General features: G+C 45.0%; 1 protein-coding gene across 2 annotated transcripts in view; it reads left to right on the top strand.

The window, feature by feature from the left end:
* Nucleotides 1–17,362, top strand: part of LOC122942450 (WASH complex subunit 2A-like) — a 138,534-nt gene that overhangs the window by 25,748 nt on the left and 95,424 nt on the right. For both annotated transcript variants that reach the window (XM_044300080.1, XM_044300079.1), the window contains exons 8-15: nucleotides 713–805; nucleotides 2,441–2,528; nucleotides 2,614–2,685; nucleotides 3,078–3,202; nucleotides 4,368–4,437; nucleotides 4,527–4,595; nucleotides 11,042–11,188; nucleotides 12,971–13,101. In XM_044300080.1, coding sequence (XP_044156015.1) covers nucleotides 713–805; nucleotides 2,441–2,528; nucleotides 2,614–2,685; nucleotides 3,078–3,202; nucleotides 4,368–4,437; nucleotides 4,527–4,595; nucleotides 11,042–11,188; nucleotides 12,971–13,101 — 795 coding nt within the window. The remainder of the gene's footprint in view (nucleotides 1–712; nucleotides 806–2,440; nucleotides 2,529–2,613; nucleotides 2,686–3,077; nucleotides 3,203–4,367; nucleotides 4,438–4,526; nucleotides 4,596–11,041; nucleotides 11,189–12,970; nucleotides 13,102–17,362) is intronic.

Raw genomic sequence — 17,362 nt, forward strand, 5'->3', positions numbered from 1 at the left:
GAGCAGGGGAAGAAGGCAATATGAGACACCTGATGGTCAGGGGACTCCCCACTCTCCAGAAAGGAGTCCCCAACCATTGGACATTTATGGCATATCCTGTGGTCAGAAATCCGCTTTTAGATCACAGGATTACGTTCTATTAAAGGCGTCTTTTCATAAGTAATGATTTTTCTATATCCATTCCGAGAATCAAATTAAGAGCAAACATAAGACATTTTCTGTATTAGGCTACTTTCACACTCACGTTTGGTGCGGATCCGTCATGGATCTGCACAGATGGATCTGCACAGATGGATCCGTTTGTATTATCTTTAACATAACCAAGACTGATCCGTCTTGAACACCATTGAAAGTCAATGGAGGACGGATCCGTTTTCTGTTGTGCCAGATTGAGTAATAGAAAACGGATCCGTCCTTATTGACTTACATTGTGTGTCAGAACGGATCCATTTGCCTCCGCATTGTCAGGCGGACACCAAAACGCTGCAAGCAGCGTTTTGGTGTCCGTCTCCAGAACGGAGGCAAACTGAGCGGATCCTTTTCCATTCAGAATGCATTAGGGCAAAACTGATCCGTTTTGGACCGCTTGTGAGAGCTCTGAACAGATCTCGCAAACGGAAAGCCAAAACGCCAGTGTGAAAGTAGCCTTATATGGTTTCTTTAGGAAAACGAATTTGTATTATGTAAAAATGTCTATTTCCACCCTGTACAGCACCACCCAGCTCTGAGTGACGAGGATGAGGATAATGGTTCAGACCTGTTTGGCGATTCAGACAAGGAGGATGAGGAGGAAAATGATAAATCTGTAAGAAGTCATGCGTATCGCTCTCCGCCACCGTTCTATGAAATAATGCTCCAGCTTTGTTAATGTATGAGGAATGCAATTGCAAGACCTTTAACCTGCACTTTACATGAAAATACTCATTTAAAATCATATAAAAGACACGTTGGGGGAGATTTATCAAACTGGTGTAAAGTAGAACTGGCTTAATTGCCCATAGCAACCAATCAGATTCCACGTTTCATTTTCCAAAGCAGCTGTGAAAAATGAAAGGTGGAATCTTAATTGGTTGCTACGGGCAACTAAGCCAGTTCTACTTTACACCAGTTTGATAAATCTGCCCCATTGCGTTTACAGTCAGAGGAGCTGTCTGCAGATTGAGTTCAAGGGGTTTCCTGGGATTGTGATATTTAAGGTCCATAGGTTAGACCAGCAATATCGTCTTGGTTGGGGTCTAACTCCTAAAACCAACAGCATTTAGCTCAATCTCATTCACTTGAATTGGACTGAGCTGTAGTACCCGGCACTGCCTCTGCTAGCTGTATGGCGCTGTGTCTACTAAACATTAAAGCGGGGCGCATATTTAGCTGGAGGGTGCCAGGAGTTGGCCCAATCTGATACTGAAGGTCTATCCTTAGGCTAACCGATCAAATATTAACGTCCTGGAAAACCCCTTTTATCATTAAGATCACTGGAGACTAGGCAGCCAGGGGTTTTGCATGGTTTACGTAAATTAAGATCTATCGCTTACTAATGTGGTGTTGGTAGCTGAACTGCCTCTGTAAGCCATTCTCAATGCAGTCACATCACCACACTCCCTGGCTTTTCTTCTGACTCCCATTGTAAACAATAGAACAGCAGAGCTGTGTTGCACGTGAGTAATTACAGCAGTATTTCACCTTGTGTTACCCTGCTTTCACACCTGAGCGTTTCTCAAACGCGCGTTTTTTGTAATAGTAAACGCGCGTTTGACACGCGTTTGTGTGATTGACTGCAGTGTCCTATGGCCACAAACGCGCGTCAAAACGCCCCAAAGAAGCTCAAGAACTTGATTATGCGTCGGGCGTTTTACAGCGCGATCGTACGCGCTGTAAAACGCCCAGATGAGAACCATTCCCATTGGGAAGCATTGGTTTTCATGTGTTGAGCGTTTTACAGCGCGTTTGAACGCGCTGTAAAACGCTCAGGTGTGAACTTAGGGTTAGAGAGGCATGCAGTCAGCTGTAAGAGGGGATAGGAATCTGGGAATTGCCTTTCTTTACATAGCAATCCTGCCCGCTGCAAGCCCTGCCAGCATCAAAACAAAGGTGCAGCTCAGAACTGGGCATAAATAATGAAAGTGAGAAATAACTACCTCTAATCTGTGGTGGTATCACCTGCTGAGCATTCAGAACACATATGGATATTTTTTCAATATTTTTATTGTCTTAGAAAATTCCTGTAACTGTGTAAAGCGACTCCAGGTTAGGAACTCTGACTCAAAAAAGCAGATAAGACAACATAAAATGAAACACTTGTATATCATTTTAGCCCATGCATATTACATTAGAATGCCATATTAGTGATAGGTTTAATTTTACCTAAAGCATATCTCGTTCTAGTATAATAAAATTATTACAGTGACTGATTTTTTTATTTTTTTTTCATATTTACTATCAGATCAAGACGAGAACAAGATCCTTTGCCGATGAATTAGCAGCACGCATACAATCAGAAATTCCAAAGCGGCAGGAGACAGATCAGCCCTGTATGTTGAAATAAGTATTCTCTTTACCAGTGTGAGTAGAAATTTTTTCACTTTTTTTTTTTTTTTTTTTTTTTTATCATTTTAGCTATATCATCTATGGAAGTCAAAAGCAAAAAAGAGAAGGAGACCAGAGAAGTGCGGAATCTTCCCTCTGATGGTAAGATGGTCTTTAAAGGAGATCTCTCACTGACGGTGCTTATCCCCTGTCCACACAATAGGGGATATGTATCTGATCACTGGGTGTCTGACTTTTGGCACCGCCAAAGATCATGAAAATAGAGTGTTGGTGACTAACACTTCATTCGTTTCTATGGGGCGGTTGTAGTTACACATACGCCCTTCTACTTCGTTCTCATCGGACACTCCAAAACATCCATTCTTGTAACCTCTAGAGATAAGACCCCAGCCATTGGATACTTATCCCCCATTCTTTGGGTAGGGGTTGTTAGTAGGATAACCCCTTTTAGCAGCATTCAAGTATAAAAAATCATATTTCACATATTTAACATTCTTTGAATTTCATGAAATGTGTCTATCTTCCATTTTAAGACGAAGAGGATGATATTTTTAAGCCTCCCAAACTTACAGATGAAGATTTCTTCGGCAATAAAGGAGGGCTGTTCAGTGGAGGCAAGGGGCTTTTTGATGATGACTATGAAGATGATGCAGGAGAGGTTGGTGAATTGGCTGAGACTTATTGTAAAACGTTTCTATTTGCATTTTAGATTTGTTGCCGAAATTTTTCTGACCAAAAATCAGTTTCATTTGTGTGAATGCATCAAATACATGGATTTCTGCACGTTCCATTCAGAAAAATGGAACGGTCGCTGAAATTTCTGCAACAGATCTGCTGGATGTGAACGTAGCCCGGTATTCCCAGTGAAGTATTTCATTTAGTTTGTTATGGGTTGACCAACTTTCTACCCGGTGTGTGTGTCAAGCATAGCATCAATGTATAGTAAACCAAAATTTAAAGGGCGTCCTAACTGTTGGACTATGCTGAGGTTAATGAACATTGTAAGAAAAAAAATAATTTAAAGGATCACTAACCTTCTCAAAACTTTTAATGTCAAAAGTTTAGTTTTGTGGGAGTCTGAGCGCTGAAAACGTAACAATCACTGGAACGAGGGGAGAGAAGCGTTCTGATAGTACGCTCTCTCCTTGCTACAGAGGATGGAGTCGAGATGGGCCCATAGACTTCTATGGAGCCTGCCTTGTGCAGCAAGGAGAGAGAGTGCGCTGTCCACATGCTTCTCTCCCCTTGTTCTAGGGATCGTGGGGGTCTCAGCGTTCAGGTTCCCACTAATCGAAACTTTTGATATGTTTCTATGACATCTCAAAAGTTTTGAGAAAAGTTTTCGACGCTTCACTCTGACTCCGGGTTGTCCTTAGCTTTAAACCTGTTCATTATAAACGTATGGTGCAGGTTTTAAGCTTCCGCTTCGGGTCCTCAGCTGTCAGAGACCTTAAGGAGGTTGATACATGTTTCCTTCTCTTTTCTTTGCAGCCTACCAAGTGCTTAGTGAGCGAGTAGAGGCAGGGGCAACGCTGCTGCCTTTTGGACCCGTCAGTGAAATGACTAGCAGGTGCCCCCTGGCACGGCAGAGCTGCGACCTAGACCAGCTCTACCAGCAACTATTGTCGCCATATGGCATATTTTTCTTTATATCTTGGGTTCCAAAATGCTAAAGAGTGAATTCCCCTTAAAAATATTTTATGATTTTATGGGATATATAATTTGTTTAAAAAATTCTGCTGCTGTTTGTTTTAATTTGTCTATCCGGCTTGGTATTCTTCCGACTGATGTGTAAACCACTTTCTGTTTCTTGTCGGCTACAGGGCGACCTGTTCTCTGATGTTCAGAAGAAGGAGCCCAGGATAGCAGAACCGGCTCCTGTAGCAAGACCAGGTACAAAGTGCTGTTGGTTCATGTCTATTAAAATGCTGTCACATTGCAGTGTTTAAAGTGTGTAGTTTAATACTCTGTCTACACTGCAGAAACCTTCCCGTCAGTCCCGTCAGATGTGAAAAAGAAACCGCCCTATGGAGGAGTTTCCCTTTTCCCAGGTATAAACGTATATGTACTTAATAAATTTACTGGATAAGAAGACGGTGGAGCTATGAGCTGTCTTTTATAGGTCAATCGATAACCACATCTGGGTCTAGAACTTAAGCGGCCAACTTTAAATTAGCGGGGCAAAGGTTGAAAAGTAATATCGGGAAGTATTACTTTACTGAGAGAGTAGTGGATGCATGGAATAGCCTTCCTGCAGAAGTGGTAGCTTCAATACAGTGAAGGAGTTTAAGCATGCATGGGATAGGCATAAGGCCATCCTTCATATAAGATCGGGCCAGGGGCTATCCATAGTATTCAGTATATTGGGCAGACTAGATGGGCCAAATGGTTCTTATCTGCCGACGCATTCTATGTTTCTATGTTCCTCCTTTTTAAAGAGCGCCTGTTTTACTATCTGACATCCAAATCGGACAGGAACACTTTAGATTTGCATAGTACACTATGGAAGACATTTTAGCATATGTTATCTACATGCTTGATAAAAGAAAAAATAGAATTAGATAGGGCTGCAACGATTAATCGATGTAATCGATTATATTCGATAACTGGATTCGTTGTCGACGAATCCAGTTATCGAATAATCGCCGATTCGTTGCTATTCGGGCGGGCGGGCGCTGCATCTTTATTTTACCTTTTTACAATGACGCTCCCGCTCCTGTAACAGCCAGGCAGAGCGGACGGCGGCGTAACGTCACTCACTCACGTGACACGCCTGCTCCGCCTCCTTCATTCATGAAGTGGGCGGAGCGGGCGCGTCACGTGATTGAGTGACGTTACGCCGCCGTCCGCTCTGCCTGGCTGTTACAGGAGCGGGAGCGTCATTGTAAAAAGGTAAAATAAAGATGCAAGCATCGGGGCCGGGGCTGTTAGGGGTTAGGGGGTAGGGGGAAGGGGGGATCTGTCTATGGCACTGCTATGGGAAGGGGGGTCTGTGTATAGCACTGCTATGGGGAGGGGGGAGGATCTGTCTATGGCACTGCTATGGGGAGGGGGGTCTGTGTATAGCACTGCTATGGGGAGGAGGGGGGGTCTGTGTATGGCACTGCTATGGGAAGGGGGATCTGTGCACTGTTATGCCCATAACAGTGCACATATCCCCCTCTCCATAACTACGCCGTCCACAGATCCCCCTCTCCATAACTGCGCTGTCCACAGATCCCCCTCTCCATAACTGCGCCACCCACAGATCCCCCTCTCCATAACTGCGCCACCCACAGATCCCCCTCTCCATAACTGCGCCGTCCACAGATCCCCCTCTCCATAACTGCGCCGTCCACAGATCCCCCTCTCCATAACTACGCCGTCCACAGATCCCCCTCTCCATAACTACGCCGTCCACAGATCCCCCATAATAGTGTCGCCCACAGATCCCCCATAATAGTGTCGCCCACAGATCCCCCATAATAGTGTCGCCCACAGATCCCCCATAATAGTGTCGCCCACAGATCCCCCATAATAGTGTCGCCCACAGATCCCCCATAATAGTGTCGCCCACAGATCCCCCATAATAGTGTCGCCCACAGATCCCCCATAAGTGTCGCCCACAGATCCCCCATAAGTGTCGCCCACAGATCCCCCATAAGTGTCGCCCACAGATCCCCCATAAGTGTCGCCCACAGATCCCCCATAAGTGTCGCCCACAGATCCCCCATAAGTGTCGCCCACAGATCCCCCATAAGTGTCGCCCACAGATCCCCCATAAGTGTCGCCCACAGATCCCCCATAAGTGTCGCCCACAGATCCCCCATAAGTGTCGCCCACAGATCCCCCATAAGTGTCGCCCACAGATCCCCCATAAGTGTCGCCCACAGATCCCCCATAAGTGTCGCCCACAGATCCCCCATAAGTGTCGCCCACAGATCCCCCATAAGTGTCGCCCACAGATCCCCCATAATAGTGTCGCCCACAGATCCCCCATAATAGTGTCGCCCACAGATCCCCCATAATAGTGTCGCCCACAATTTGTTTTAATATGGCCTTTGAACATAATTTTTCAAGTAAGATCATATAAACCTCTGTTTTGTAATTTTGTCGTTTTTCCCGATTAATCGATTAATCGAAGAAATTAATCGGCAACTAATCGATTATTCAAATAATCGTTAGCTGCAGCCCTAGAATTAGATCTCACATCCACAAACTTTGCTTTGATCTATAACTGCTTCTCAGCAAAATTAAAATCGCTTCTCAGCGCAATATTTTGTGTACGGCACACAAAATGTAATCTTCTCCCACTTTAGCTATGCCCTTCCTACAGAGACTAAGCTAAATCAGTTAGTGCAAAAGCAGTAGGAGAAGCCAGACAACAAGAAAATGTACAAACCAAGAGAATGAGTGGGAGCTGTGTCCCCCAATGAATGGAAGAGAAACAGATTTTACGGTAAGTACAAAAATCTAGTTTTCTCATCCGTGTCCAACTATGGACACGTGCCACACCCTGCGCGGCCATCTGGGGCCATTAGAGAGATGGGCAGTCCCTCGGACCTGATCTTCCGGAGGAGACGTGGAATGAGAGGAAGAGGCGGGAACACGTAAGGAAACCATGGGGTCCCTGGACCGTGTGTCGCTCGCTGAAGCGTTCGGTATGGAATTGAGCATAGGGAACTGCTTTGAAGGCAGAGACCATGTGCCCCAGAGCCCGCTTGCAGTGACGAATGGGAACGTGAGCTGGCCGCTACAAGAGGAGAATCTGAAGACTGAGAGCGGATAGTTTTTCCGGAGGCAAGAACACCTTGGCCTGACAAGTGTCCTGCACCATGCCCAGATAGGTCAACCGCTGCGATGGATAAAGACAAGACTTCTGCCTGTTCAGGATCCATCCGAAGCGCTCCAGGGTGCCCAGAACAATGCTCAAGCTGTCCGCCGTCCCCTGTAACGACGGACTCTTCACCAGGATAACGTCTAAGTAAGGGATCGCCACGATCCCTCTGGCATGGAGCAGGGCCATGACTGCCGCCAGAACCTTCGTAAAGACCCTGGGAGCCGTGGCCAGGCCGAACGGGGGGGCTAAAAACTGGTAGTGAAATGGACCCACTGCGAACCGGAGAAACCTTTGATGACTGACGCATATGGGCAAGTGAAGATAAGCCTCCTTGATGTCTATCGAGGACAGGTACTCCCCCGGTTCCATGGACGCAATGACCGACCTCAGTGACTCCATCCGGAATCTGCGGATGCGAAGGAAACAGTTGAGAGCCTTGAGGTCCAGAACGGGACAGAATTACCAGGAAAAAAGAAGCTGCGGGAGAGGCCAGAGGAGACCACCGAAAAAAAACGGGACAGAGGGGAGGACTTGAAATCCAGCTTGTAGCCCTTTGCAATGACCTCCCTCACCCACGTATCTAAGACGTGAGACAGCCAAACACACGAAGCAGGACTCTTACCTGAACGGGGGGGGGGGCGCCGGAAGCCGTCCGTCATGCAGCGGAGCTCTTAGGGTTAAAGGACTTGGAGCCCTGTTGACGGAAACGCCAAGAAGAGCGCGGCTTGAAGGAAGGTTTGCGCTTCTGATTTGTGGCCGAATTGTCGAAAGGGACCTTTAGCGTCCGAAATTATTTCATCCAGGCGCTTACCAAAAAGTCTGCTGCCGGTAAAGGGAAGGGCCGTTAGGGTCTGCTTTGAAGCATTATCTTGCTCCTTCTTGGCTGTGAGCGGTCCGCTCTGATTGGATCACGCTCACAGCCAGGGAGAAAGAGACGCCCACAGAAGAAGACTGTGTCTCCTCCCCGTTGCGAGTTTAATGCTCATTATAATACAGCGCGCCAAATCATCGGGGGGCCACAGCGGAGGAACGGGAGGGGGGAAGGGTTTAAAAAAAAAATACACCCATGGCATCAGTGTCGGCCGCCTTACAAAGTAATACCATAATTAGCCATAATGTCAAAACTGATGAAAGGTCCTCTTTAAAAAGTATGACAGGCACATGGGTAGAATTTAGAATTCCCTTTGAGGATTTAGAAAATTATGCCGAAAGTATACGATTATTTGTGATTTGACACCGCTTTTGACACTTTGGGAAGGTAGCTGCGGTAAACTAAGTTAATGAGGAGCACACCAGATTTATCAGCTGAGACTCTTTAAAGGCAGTCTGTCACCTCCCGAAGCACAATTAAAGGGGTTATGCAGGCCGTACTTATGATGGCCTATCATCAATATCTGATTGATCAGCTGTTTGACAAGGAGGTGGGCCTCCATGTGAGCGCCGCTTCCTGGTCTTTGCACTACACATTGTCTCCTCTGGAGCCTTGGCATAGTGTAATTATAAGTATTAACTTCTGCGACTATGGGCAGTGTAATGAACAGGAAGCGGTGCTCACATGGAGCGCTGCCTCCTCGTTAAACAGCGGACCTCCGCTGATCAGATATTGATTACCTATCCTGACGATGGGCCATCTATATGTATGTACTTGCCGAATAGTACTGCTTGCACTCCTCAGGATCGCTCATTTTTCTGTTGATACCTAACTCTGCCATCCCACTGTTCTACTGCGCAGCGTCACTTGAGTACATTGACAGGACGTTTACACTAGCGCTCATAATGGACAGGATGTCCTGGGTGTAATTTCAGCAGCATTTTGTGGCCCAGTAGGGAACGTAGGTGAGTATCAGCCTAAAAATTAGTGATCCAGACTCCTACAAGCAATACTAGTTATATCGTGCTGCACTTAATTGCAATGCCTGGGTTTAGTGACAGTTTTTCTGCCAAATCCGTGGATAAATCTCCCTCTTTTGTGCCTGTATTCTTTCAGCACTCTATTTTTGTATGGTTTTGGCTACTGGGAGTACAGACCTCTAGCTGTGATATGCTTCCCTTACATAGGGCGCGTCCTTTATTATAGAACATAAGTTGCCAGATATCAAGATCCAAAATATCCATAAAGGTGCAAGATCCACACTGATTACTCCAAAACAAACAACAAGCACGTCATTTATATCAAAATAAGCTTTATTTTTAACACAAAAATGTATAAAATTATATGTAAAATGTAATAAGAGGCTGCAAGCAGTAATCCAAAGGGAACACAAGAGGGCGCTGAGATATCAAGTCATTATAGTAGATAGACTCCTAATGCAGTTAGTTTTGGGTAAAGAAAGATATATACAATAAGATGCAGCAATGCAGTATGACTATAATAACTGCATTTGAAGTCTATCTACTAACGGGCTTTGTCCTATTACTACATAGTTGTTTGGTGTTTTTTATTGACTATAATGACTTGATATCTCAGCGTCTGTGTTGTAAATAAAGCTTATTTTGATATTATTTACAGGTTGTTTTGGGGTAATTACATTTTATAACATAGTACATAAGGCCGAAAAAATACATTTGTCCATCCAGTCCGGCCTGTCATCCTGCAAGTTGATCCAGAGGAAGGCAAAAAAAACTGAGGTAGAAGCCAATTTTCCTCACTTTAGGGGAATAAAAAATTCCTTCCCGACTCCAATCAGGCAATCAGAATAACTCCCTGGATCAACGACCCCTCTCTAGTAGCTATAGCCTGTAATATTATTACACTCCAGAAATACATCCAGGCCCCTCTTGAATTCCTTTATTGTACTCACCATCACCACCTCCTCAGGCAGAGAGTTCCATAGTCTCACTGCTCTTACCGTAAAGAATCCTCTTCTATGTTTGTGTACAAACCTTCTTTCCTCCAGACGCAGAGGATGTCCCCTCGTCACAGTCACAGTCCTGGGGATAAATAGATGATGGGAGAGATCTCTGTACTGACCCCTGATATATTTATACATAGTAATTAGATCTCCCCTCAGTCGTCTTTTTTTCTAAAGTGAATAGCCCTAATTTTGATAATCTTTCAGGGTACTGTAGTCCCCCCATTCCAGTTATTACTTTAGTTGCCCTCCCCTGGACCCTCTCCAGCTCTGCTATGTCTGCCTTGTTCACAGGAGCCCAGAACTGTACACAGTACTCCATGTGTGGTCTGACTAGCGATTTTGTAAAGTGATAGGACTATGTTCTCATCATTTTTATGGTGTTAATTCCCCCATTAATGTGAACACGTTCGATATTAAGTGCACGTGTCATGTTTGTGATCACTGTTAGGCTCCATTCACACGTCCGCAATTCTGTTCCGCATTTTGCGGAATGGCATTGCGGACCCATTCATCTCTATGGGGCCACACGATGGTGCTGTCCGCATCCGTAAATGCGAATCCGCACTTCCCGGGTCCGCAATTCCGTTCCCGAGAAAATCAGAACATGTCCTATTCTTGTCCGCAATGGCGGAACGCACATTGCCGGTGTCTGTGTTTTGTGGATCCGCAAAACCCATACGGATGTCTGAATGGATCCTTAGAATATCTAGAGGGTTATTTAGATGAAAATTTTGAATAAGTCTACTGCAAACGAACAGTTCTGACTTGTGACATTTGCAGTGTATTGGGTTAATGTCTATTTTAACCATCCCTTGTGCTACAGGAGGGGAGAATGTGATCAGCTCATCCGTGTTGTCCGAGAAGGAGAAAAGAAAGCCGCCCACACCGAATATTGCCCCAAAACCTTCAGCCAGTGCCGATCTGTTTGATGATGACGTTATCTTTGGAGCAGCTCCAACCCCACCCTCAGGTATACATCTCCTCTGTGGACTGCTAACCATTTCTTTTTGATAAGGAAACAAGTTTTTTCCATGTAAACCAGGTGCACTGTGTGTGTAAAATTAAAATGTGTTGGGTTGAAATGGATTCCACCTTTTTTTTTCCATTTTTATGGTGTTCACATTGTGGTAAAAGTGACGCGTTAACTTTATTTTGGCGAGTTTGTAATAACCAGAGAGCCACCAAGTCTATATAGTGTTTATGTCTTACTAAAAAACCCAAACAAAAATGTAAAAAAAAGATTGCAGTGTATCGCCATATTAAGACACCCATATCTTTTTGACTTTTCTGCTGTCGATCGAGCTGTGTGAGGGTTAGTTGTTTTTTTTTGGGGGGGGGGGGGATTTTTTTTTTTGCAGATGAGCTGTAGTTTTTATTAGTATCCTTTTAGGGGTGAAAATTATTATTTTAGCATTTTTTTTATTTGCATTTCTTTGGGAGGTGAGATTATTTAATAGTTGAAATTAGATTTTTTTTTTTAATAAATGGGTAAAAGGGTGTTTTAAATGTGTATAAATAATTGTATATATTCAAAAAACTGCAGTGATCTTTTTTTTATTATTTGCCACACGTGGTGGATGTTGATGCTGTCAAAATCCACCATGTACTTAATGGCTGTTTCTGCCTGGGTCGTTCACTCTGAATGTCGGCTTAGCGCCATTGATTGGAGCTAAACCACAAGTGGACACCCACCGTGGCGTCGGCCAGACATTGCACCAGGAAGGGACATGTCCCTTCTTGGCATGGTCTCAACATTAGGGCTCATTCACACGACCGTATTTTTTTTCCGTTCCGTTTTTTTTTTTTTTTTTTCGGAAACCATTCATTTCAATGGGTCCGCAAAAAAAAACGGTAGTTACTCCGTGTGCTTTCCGTATTTCTGTTCCTCATTATTGTCCGCATTACCGACAAGGATAGTGCTGTTCTACAGTAATGGCCACTTCGCCGTGAACACATGCGATCTGCCAACTTAACTGACAAGTCCGGCGAGGCACAGGTAAGTCCTTCCCTGTGCGCGAGCCGGTCTGAAATGAAATGCGGTCACCGGGAGAAGGCAGTTCCGAGAATAGCCTCCGGGGGCCTTCATCGGGCTGCTTTCGGAACTGCCTGCACCCGGAGACCGCATTTCATTTCAGACCGGCTCGCGCACAGGGAAGGACTTACCTGTGCCTCGCCGGACTTGTCAGTTAAGTTGGCAGATCGCATGTGTTCACGGCGAAGTGGCCATTACTGTTGTTCTATAAAGGGCCAGCTGTTCTGTTCCGCAAAACACGGAATGCACACGGATGTCATCCGTATTTTTTGCGGATCCAATTTTTGCAGACCACAAAATACATACGGTCATGTGAATGAGCCCTTAAACTTCTGGCCAGCGAACTGCTGCCTCCGATTGAAAGCAATGAGGGACAGACACCAAGCGGCCATTGCTGGAATTTTAGCATGGTGTCTGCGCCAAAATTCCGATGGCAAATTGTGCCATGTGAATGGGCTCTTAGGGGGACTTTAATTGGCTGTACTCTACACTGCAGTGTATGGTGACCTGTTAGAGCAGTCAGCTGGCAGGCCTGGGGGCTTTGCTAGGCCTTGGTTGTCATATCAATCTCTTGAGTCCACACCATACACACCGTGCTGTCCTTGTGATGTATGTGTACATCAAATGTCGCGAAGGATGTCAAATCGGTCATAAAATAGAGTTGTCAGTAGCTATTAGCATTTGAATTTTGTGTTCTTTCATTTTTATTTTTTTTTATAGGAAATGCCAAGCCGGCATCAGATCTGTTTGCTGATGAAGACGACTTATTTGATAACCGCAGTTCAATCAGTTCTGCAGCTGTTAAATCAAAAGAGACCGAGGCGTCGACACACAAGACACTGGAGAAAAAGGTGAAGATGTCCACGTTACACATATTTTGCCAGTAAATGTCCTTTTAGCATAGTGGGCACAATGGTGTGTGTAGCCAGAAGATAAATCTGTGCGCAAGACCAATCCCAAGGCCAGGATCCCATTCTCTCACTCACTGATTAACCCTTTCTACCCCAGGCCAGTTTTCACCCTTCTGCTTAGGACATTTTTTGCAAATCTGACGTGTCAATTTATGTGGTAATAGCTTTGGAACACTTTTTTAGTTATCCAAGCCATTCTTTATTATTATTTATTATTAAAGCGCCATTCATTCCATAGCGCTGTACATATGATAAGGGGTGCACATACATAATACAGACAATTGCACTAATCATAAACAAGATGAGTTACAAACTGGCACAGAAGGAGAGGGGGCCCTGCCCGTGAGGGCTTACAATCTACATGGTATGGGAGAAGGACACAGTAGGTGCGGGTGAAGTTGGTCATGGAGGCAGCAGGGTCACGGGTTGTAGGCTTGTCTGAAGAGGTGGGTTTCAGGTTTCTTTTGACGGATTCCACTGTAGGTGAGAGTCTGATATGTTGGGGTAGCGAGTTCCAGAGTGTGGGGGATGCACGGGAGAAATTTTGGAGGCGACAAGGAGGTCTTGTGAGGATCGGAGAGTGCGTGTGGGGATGTATCGGAAGAGATGTAGGGAGGGGACAGGTTATGGACGGCCTTGTATGTATTTGTAAGTACTTTGAACTGAATTTGCTGGGCAATGGGGAGCCAGTGAAGGGATTGGCAGAGCAGTAACAGGGTGAGAGGTGAATTAGCAGCAGAGTTGAGGATAGATTGTAGGGGTGTGAGAGTGCTAGATAGAAGGCCACAGAGGAGAATGTTGCAGTAGTCTAGGCGGGAGATGATGAGGGCATGTACAAGCATTTTCGCAAACTCAAAGTTAAGGAAAGCGCGGATGCGGGAGATGTTTGTGAGTTGGAGGCGGCAGGTGGTGGAAAGGGCTTGGATGTGCAGTCGGAAGGAGAGGGCAGAATCCAAGGTCACTTCAAGGCAGCGGACTTGGACGACCGGGGAGAGTGTGCAGCCATTGATCGTGATAGATAGGTCTGTTGGGGGGGGGGGGGGGTGAGCAAGATGGGGGAAAGTTGATGAATTCTGTTTTATCCATGTTAAGTTTTAGAAAGCGAGAGGAGAAGAAGGATGATATAGAACAGGCATGCTCAACCTGTGGCCCTCCAGCTGTTGTAAAAATACAACTCCCACCATGCCCTTCTGTAGGCTGTCCAGGAATGATGGGAGTTGTAGTTTTGCAACACCTGGAGGGCCACAGGTTGAGCATGCCTGATATAGAAGATAGACATTGTGGGATTCTGGATAGTAAGGTGGTGATGTCTGGACCAGAGAGGTAGATTTGTGTGTCGTCAGCATAAGAGTGATACTGAAAGCCATGGGGCTCTATGAGAGAGAAGAGCAGGGGTTCTAGAACAGAGCCTTGTGGGACACCAACACAGAGGGAATGAGACGAGGAGGTGGTGCGGGAGTGGGAGACTCTAAGGCTGGGTTCAGACCTGAGCGTTCTGAAACGAGCGCTCTGTATGCGCGATTGTACGGGCGTTTACAATCGCGCATACAGAGACAGGCGTGCACACATTGTCGCACGTTCCCGAATATCTATGTGCGGGAACGCACGACAAACGCCCCAAAAAAAGCTCAAGCACTTGTTTGAGCGTCGGGCGTTTTACAGCGCGATCGTACGCGCTGTAAAACGCCCAGGTGAGAACCATTCCCAGGTGAGAATCATTGGTTCTTGCCTGTTGTGCATTTTACAGCGCGTAGGAACGCGCTGTAAAACGCTCAGGTCTGAACCCAGGGTAAACGTCTGGTCTGTGAGGTATGATGTGATCCAGGAGAGGGCCAGGTCAGTGATGCCAGTGATAAACCAGTTTTATTAGTACAGTTTTTGGGTACATATGATTTTTTTGATCATTCGTTATTATACTTTATGGGGCAAGGTGACCGAAATTTTTTTAATTTCGGCACATTTTTTATTTATTTGTATAGAGCAGATAGTTACGGACGTGGCAATACCTAATATGTATACTTTTTCTTATTTAAGTTTTACACAATAATAGCATTTTTGAAACCAAAAAATGTTTGTGTCTCCATGTTCTGAGAGCTATATTTTTATTTATTTATTTTTGAGCGATTTTCTTATGTAGGGTCTCATTTTTTGAAGGATGAGGTGACTGTTTAATTGGTACCATTTTGTGGGACATATGCCTTTTTGATCGCTTGGTGTTGCACTTTTTGTGATTTAAGGTGACAAAAATAGTATGTGTGTTTTTGTTCTGATTTTTCTTGTTTTTTTTCAATTTTTTTTATTATGAAATCTGGGGAAGGTTTTTTTTTTTTTTTTTTTTTTTTTTTTTTTTTTTACGATTTTTTTTTTTTTTTTTTTTTTTTTTTAAACTTTATTTCTGTCCCACTCTGGGACTTCAACTTTTGGGGGTTTGATTCCCTCTGCAGTGCATTACAATACATCTGTATTGTAATGCATTGCCTGTTAGTGTATTACTCAGTGTCATAGCTGGATCTCCTGGGCACCTGTAGAAGGCAGGTCCTGGTGGCGTACAAGGTTTTGGGCAGTCTTTGCACGGCATCGGGCTGCCTTGTCACCCATCGGGTCCCCGCCACAGCGGCACGGGGACTCGATGGGCTTCCTCACCCGCAGCAAACCCCTTCTGTGTCGCGGTCAGCTATCAGGGATTGCTGGACCCCTGCAGTGATCAGGCGGGCACCGCTCCTGTGCCCGCCCGATCACCATGACGTACTATTATGTCAAAATGCGGGAAGTCACTGACTTCCATGACGTAATAGTACGTCACATGTCTGGAAGGGGTCAACTGTTAAGTGGGGGAAGGGAAGTGACAATCGGTGAAATGTGTTTAGTTGTCCCTTTTTTTTTTTTTTTTTTATTCCTGTGCACAAGGCAAGAGAATGAAGCTTTACGGTTACCCATCGTGCTTTGTTCATTAGTGAATCTACTCTTTATGTTTAAAAACGTATTTATTGGTATAATAGCAAGATAGCTGAAATGTACGAAGCATGTAAATAATAACATAATAGATGAACATAGGTCTCCAATAGTATTAAACAATGTCAAATATAGTTTGAAGAAGTATAAAGTAACAGAACATAGCATATATAGATCAGTAGGAACCTAGCCTACATCATGAGTTACATGAATAAAGCAGTACAGAAAACAATGGCATCAACTCTCGCGACTCTCCCAGTCCGAAAATATAAGGGACAAGCGGGTGGGGGGAAGCGAGCAGTCAAGTCTTCCATGTACTAAAGCAGATATTTAGAGAGATAGGAAATACTGTAAGTTAGAAGAATTGGCACAGTTTAACCAGGGATTCCATATTTTTGAGCCACATTCCCTGGTATCATTTAACCACTTCACGACTGCCCATTGACTATAAACATCCTTGGTCTGGTCGTTTATCTCTGAATGGACGTTCTGGAACGTCCATTCAGAGATGGCAGCTGCACGCTAATCGTGCAGCTGCCAAGCGGGGGCCCACTGTCAGTGACGGCAGGGCACCCCAGACAGAAGGTAGGGACTGTTCCTCGGTGTCCCTGCCTTCTAGATGGCTGTATACATGTGACCGCTAGGGGCGAGAGAGTGCAGGAGCTGTCGGGTCTTCCACAGACCTCGATCAGCTCTGCACTTAGGCTGTACAGCGTTGTATTCTGCTGTACAGCCTCTCTGGGGGGTCCTATTTCCCCTGTAACTGAGGCTACTATGTCAGAGCCAGTTACAGGAGAAATCAATAGTAAAAAAAAAAAATTAAGTTAAATGTTCCCCAGAGGTCTTGCATGACCTTATGGGGGACACAAAGTGTAAAAAAAAAAAAAAAAAAAAGTGTTTTCAAAAAGAAATTCCCCCCCAAATCCGTTATTTAAAAAATAGAAGAAAAAATAAAATGGACATATTTGGTATCACCGCGTCCGCAACGACCGGCTCTATAATATTATCATATGATCTACCCAATCAGATGAACGCCGTAAAAAAAATATTCATTGCGCTAAAACAAATTTTCTCGCTCATATAATTGGGGGGACACAGGACCATGGGTATAGCTGCTGCTGCCACTAGGAGGCGACACTAGGCTGAAAACTGTTAGCTCCTCCTCTGCCAGCTATACCCCCTCCGGCCAGGAGAGAGCTCTCAGTTTTTAACTTAGTGTCGTAGGAGGCAGACCCCCTGCTTGCAGTGT

This window comes from Bufo gargarizans, chromosome 6 (genome assembly GCF_014858855.1).
Source record: "Bufo gargarizans isolate SCDJY-AF-19 chromosome 6, ASM1485885v1, whole genome shotgun sequence".
Lineage (NCBI taxonomy): Eukaryota > Metazoa > Chordata > Amphibia > Anura > Bufonidae > Bufo > Bufo gargarizans.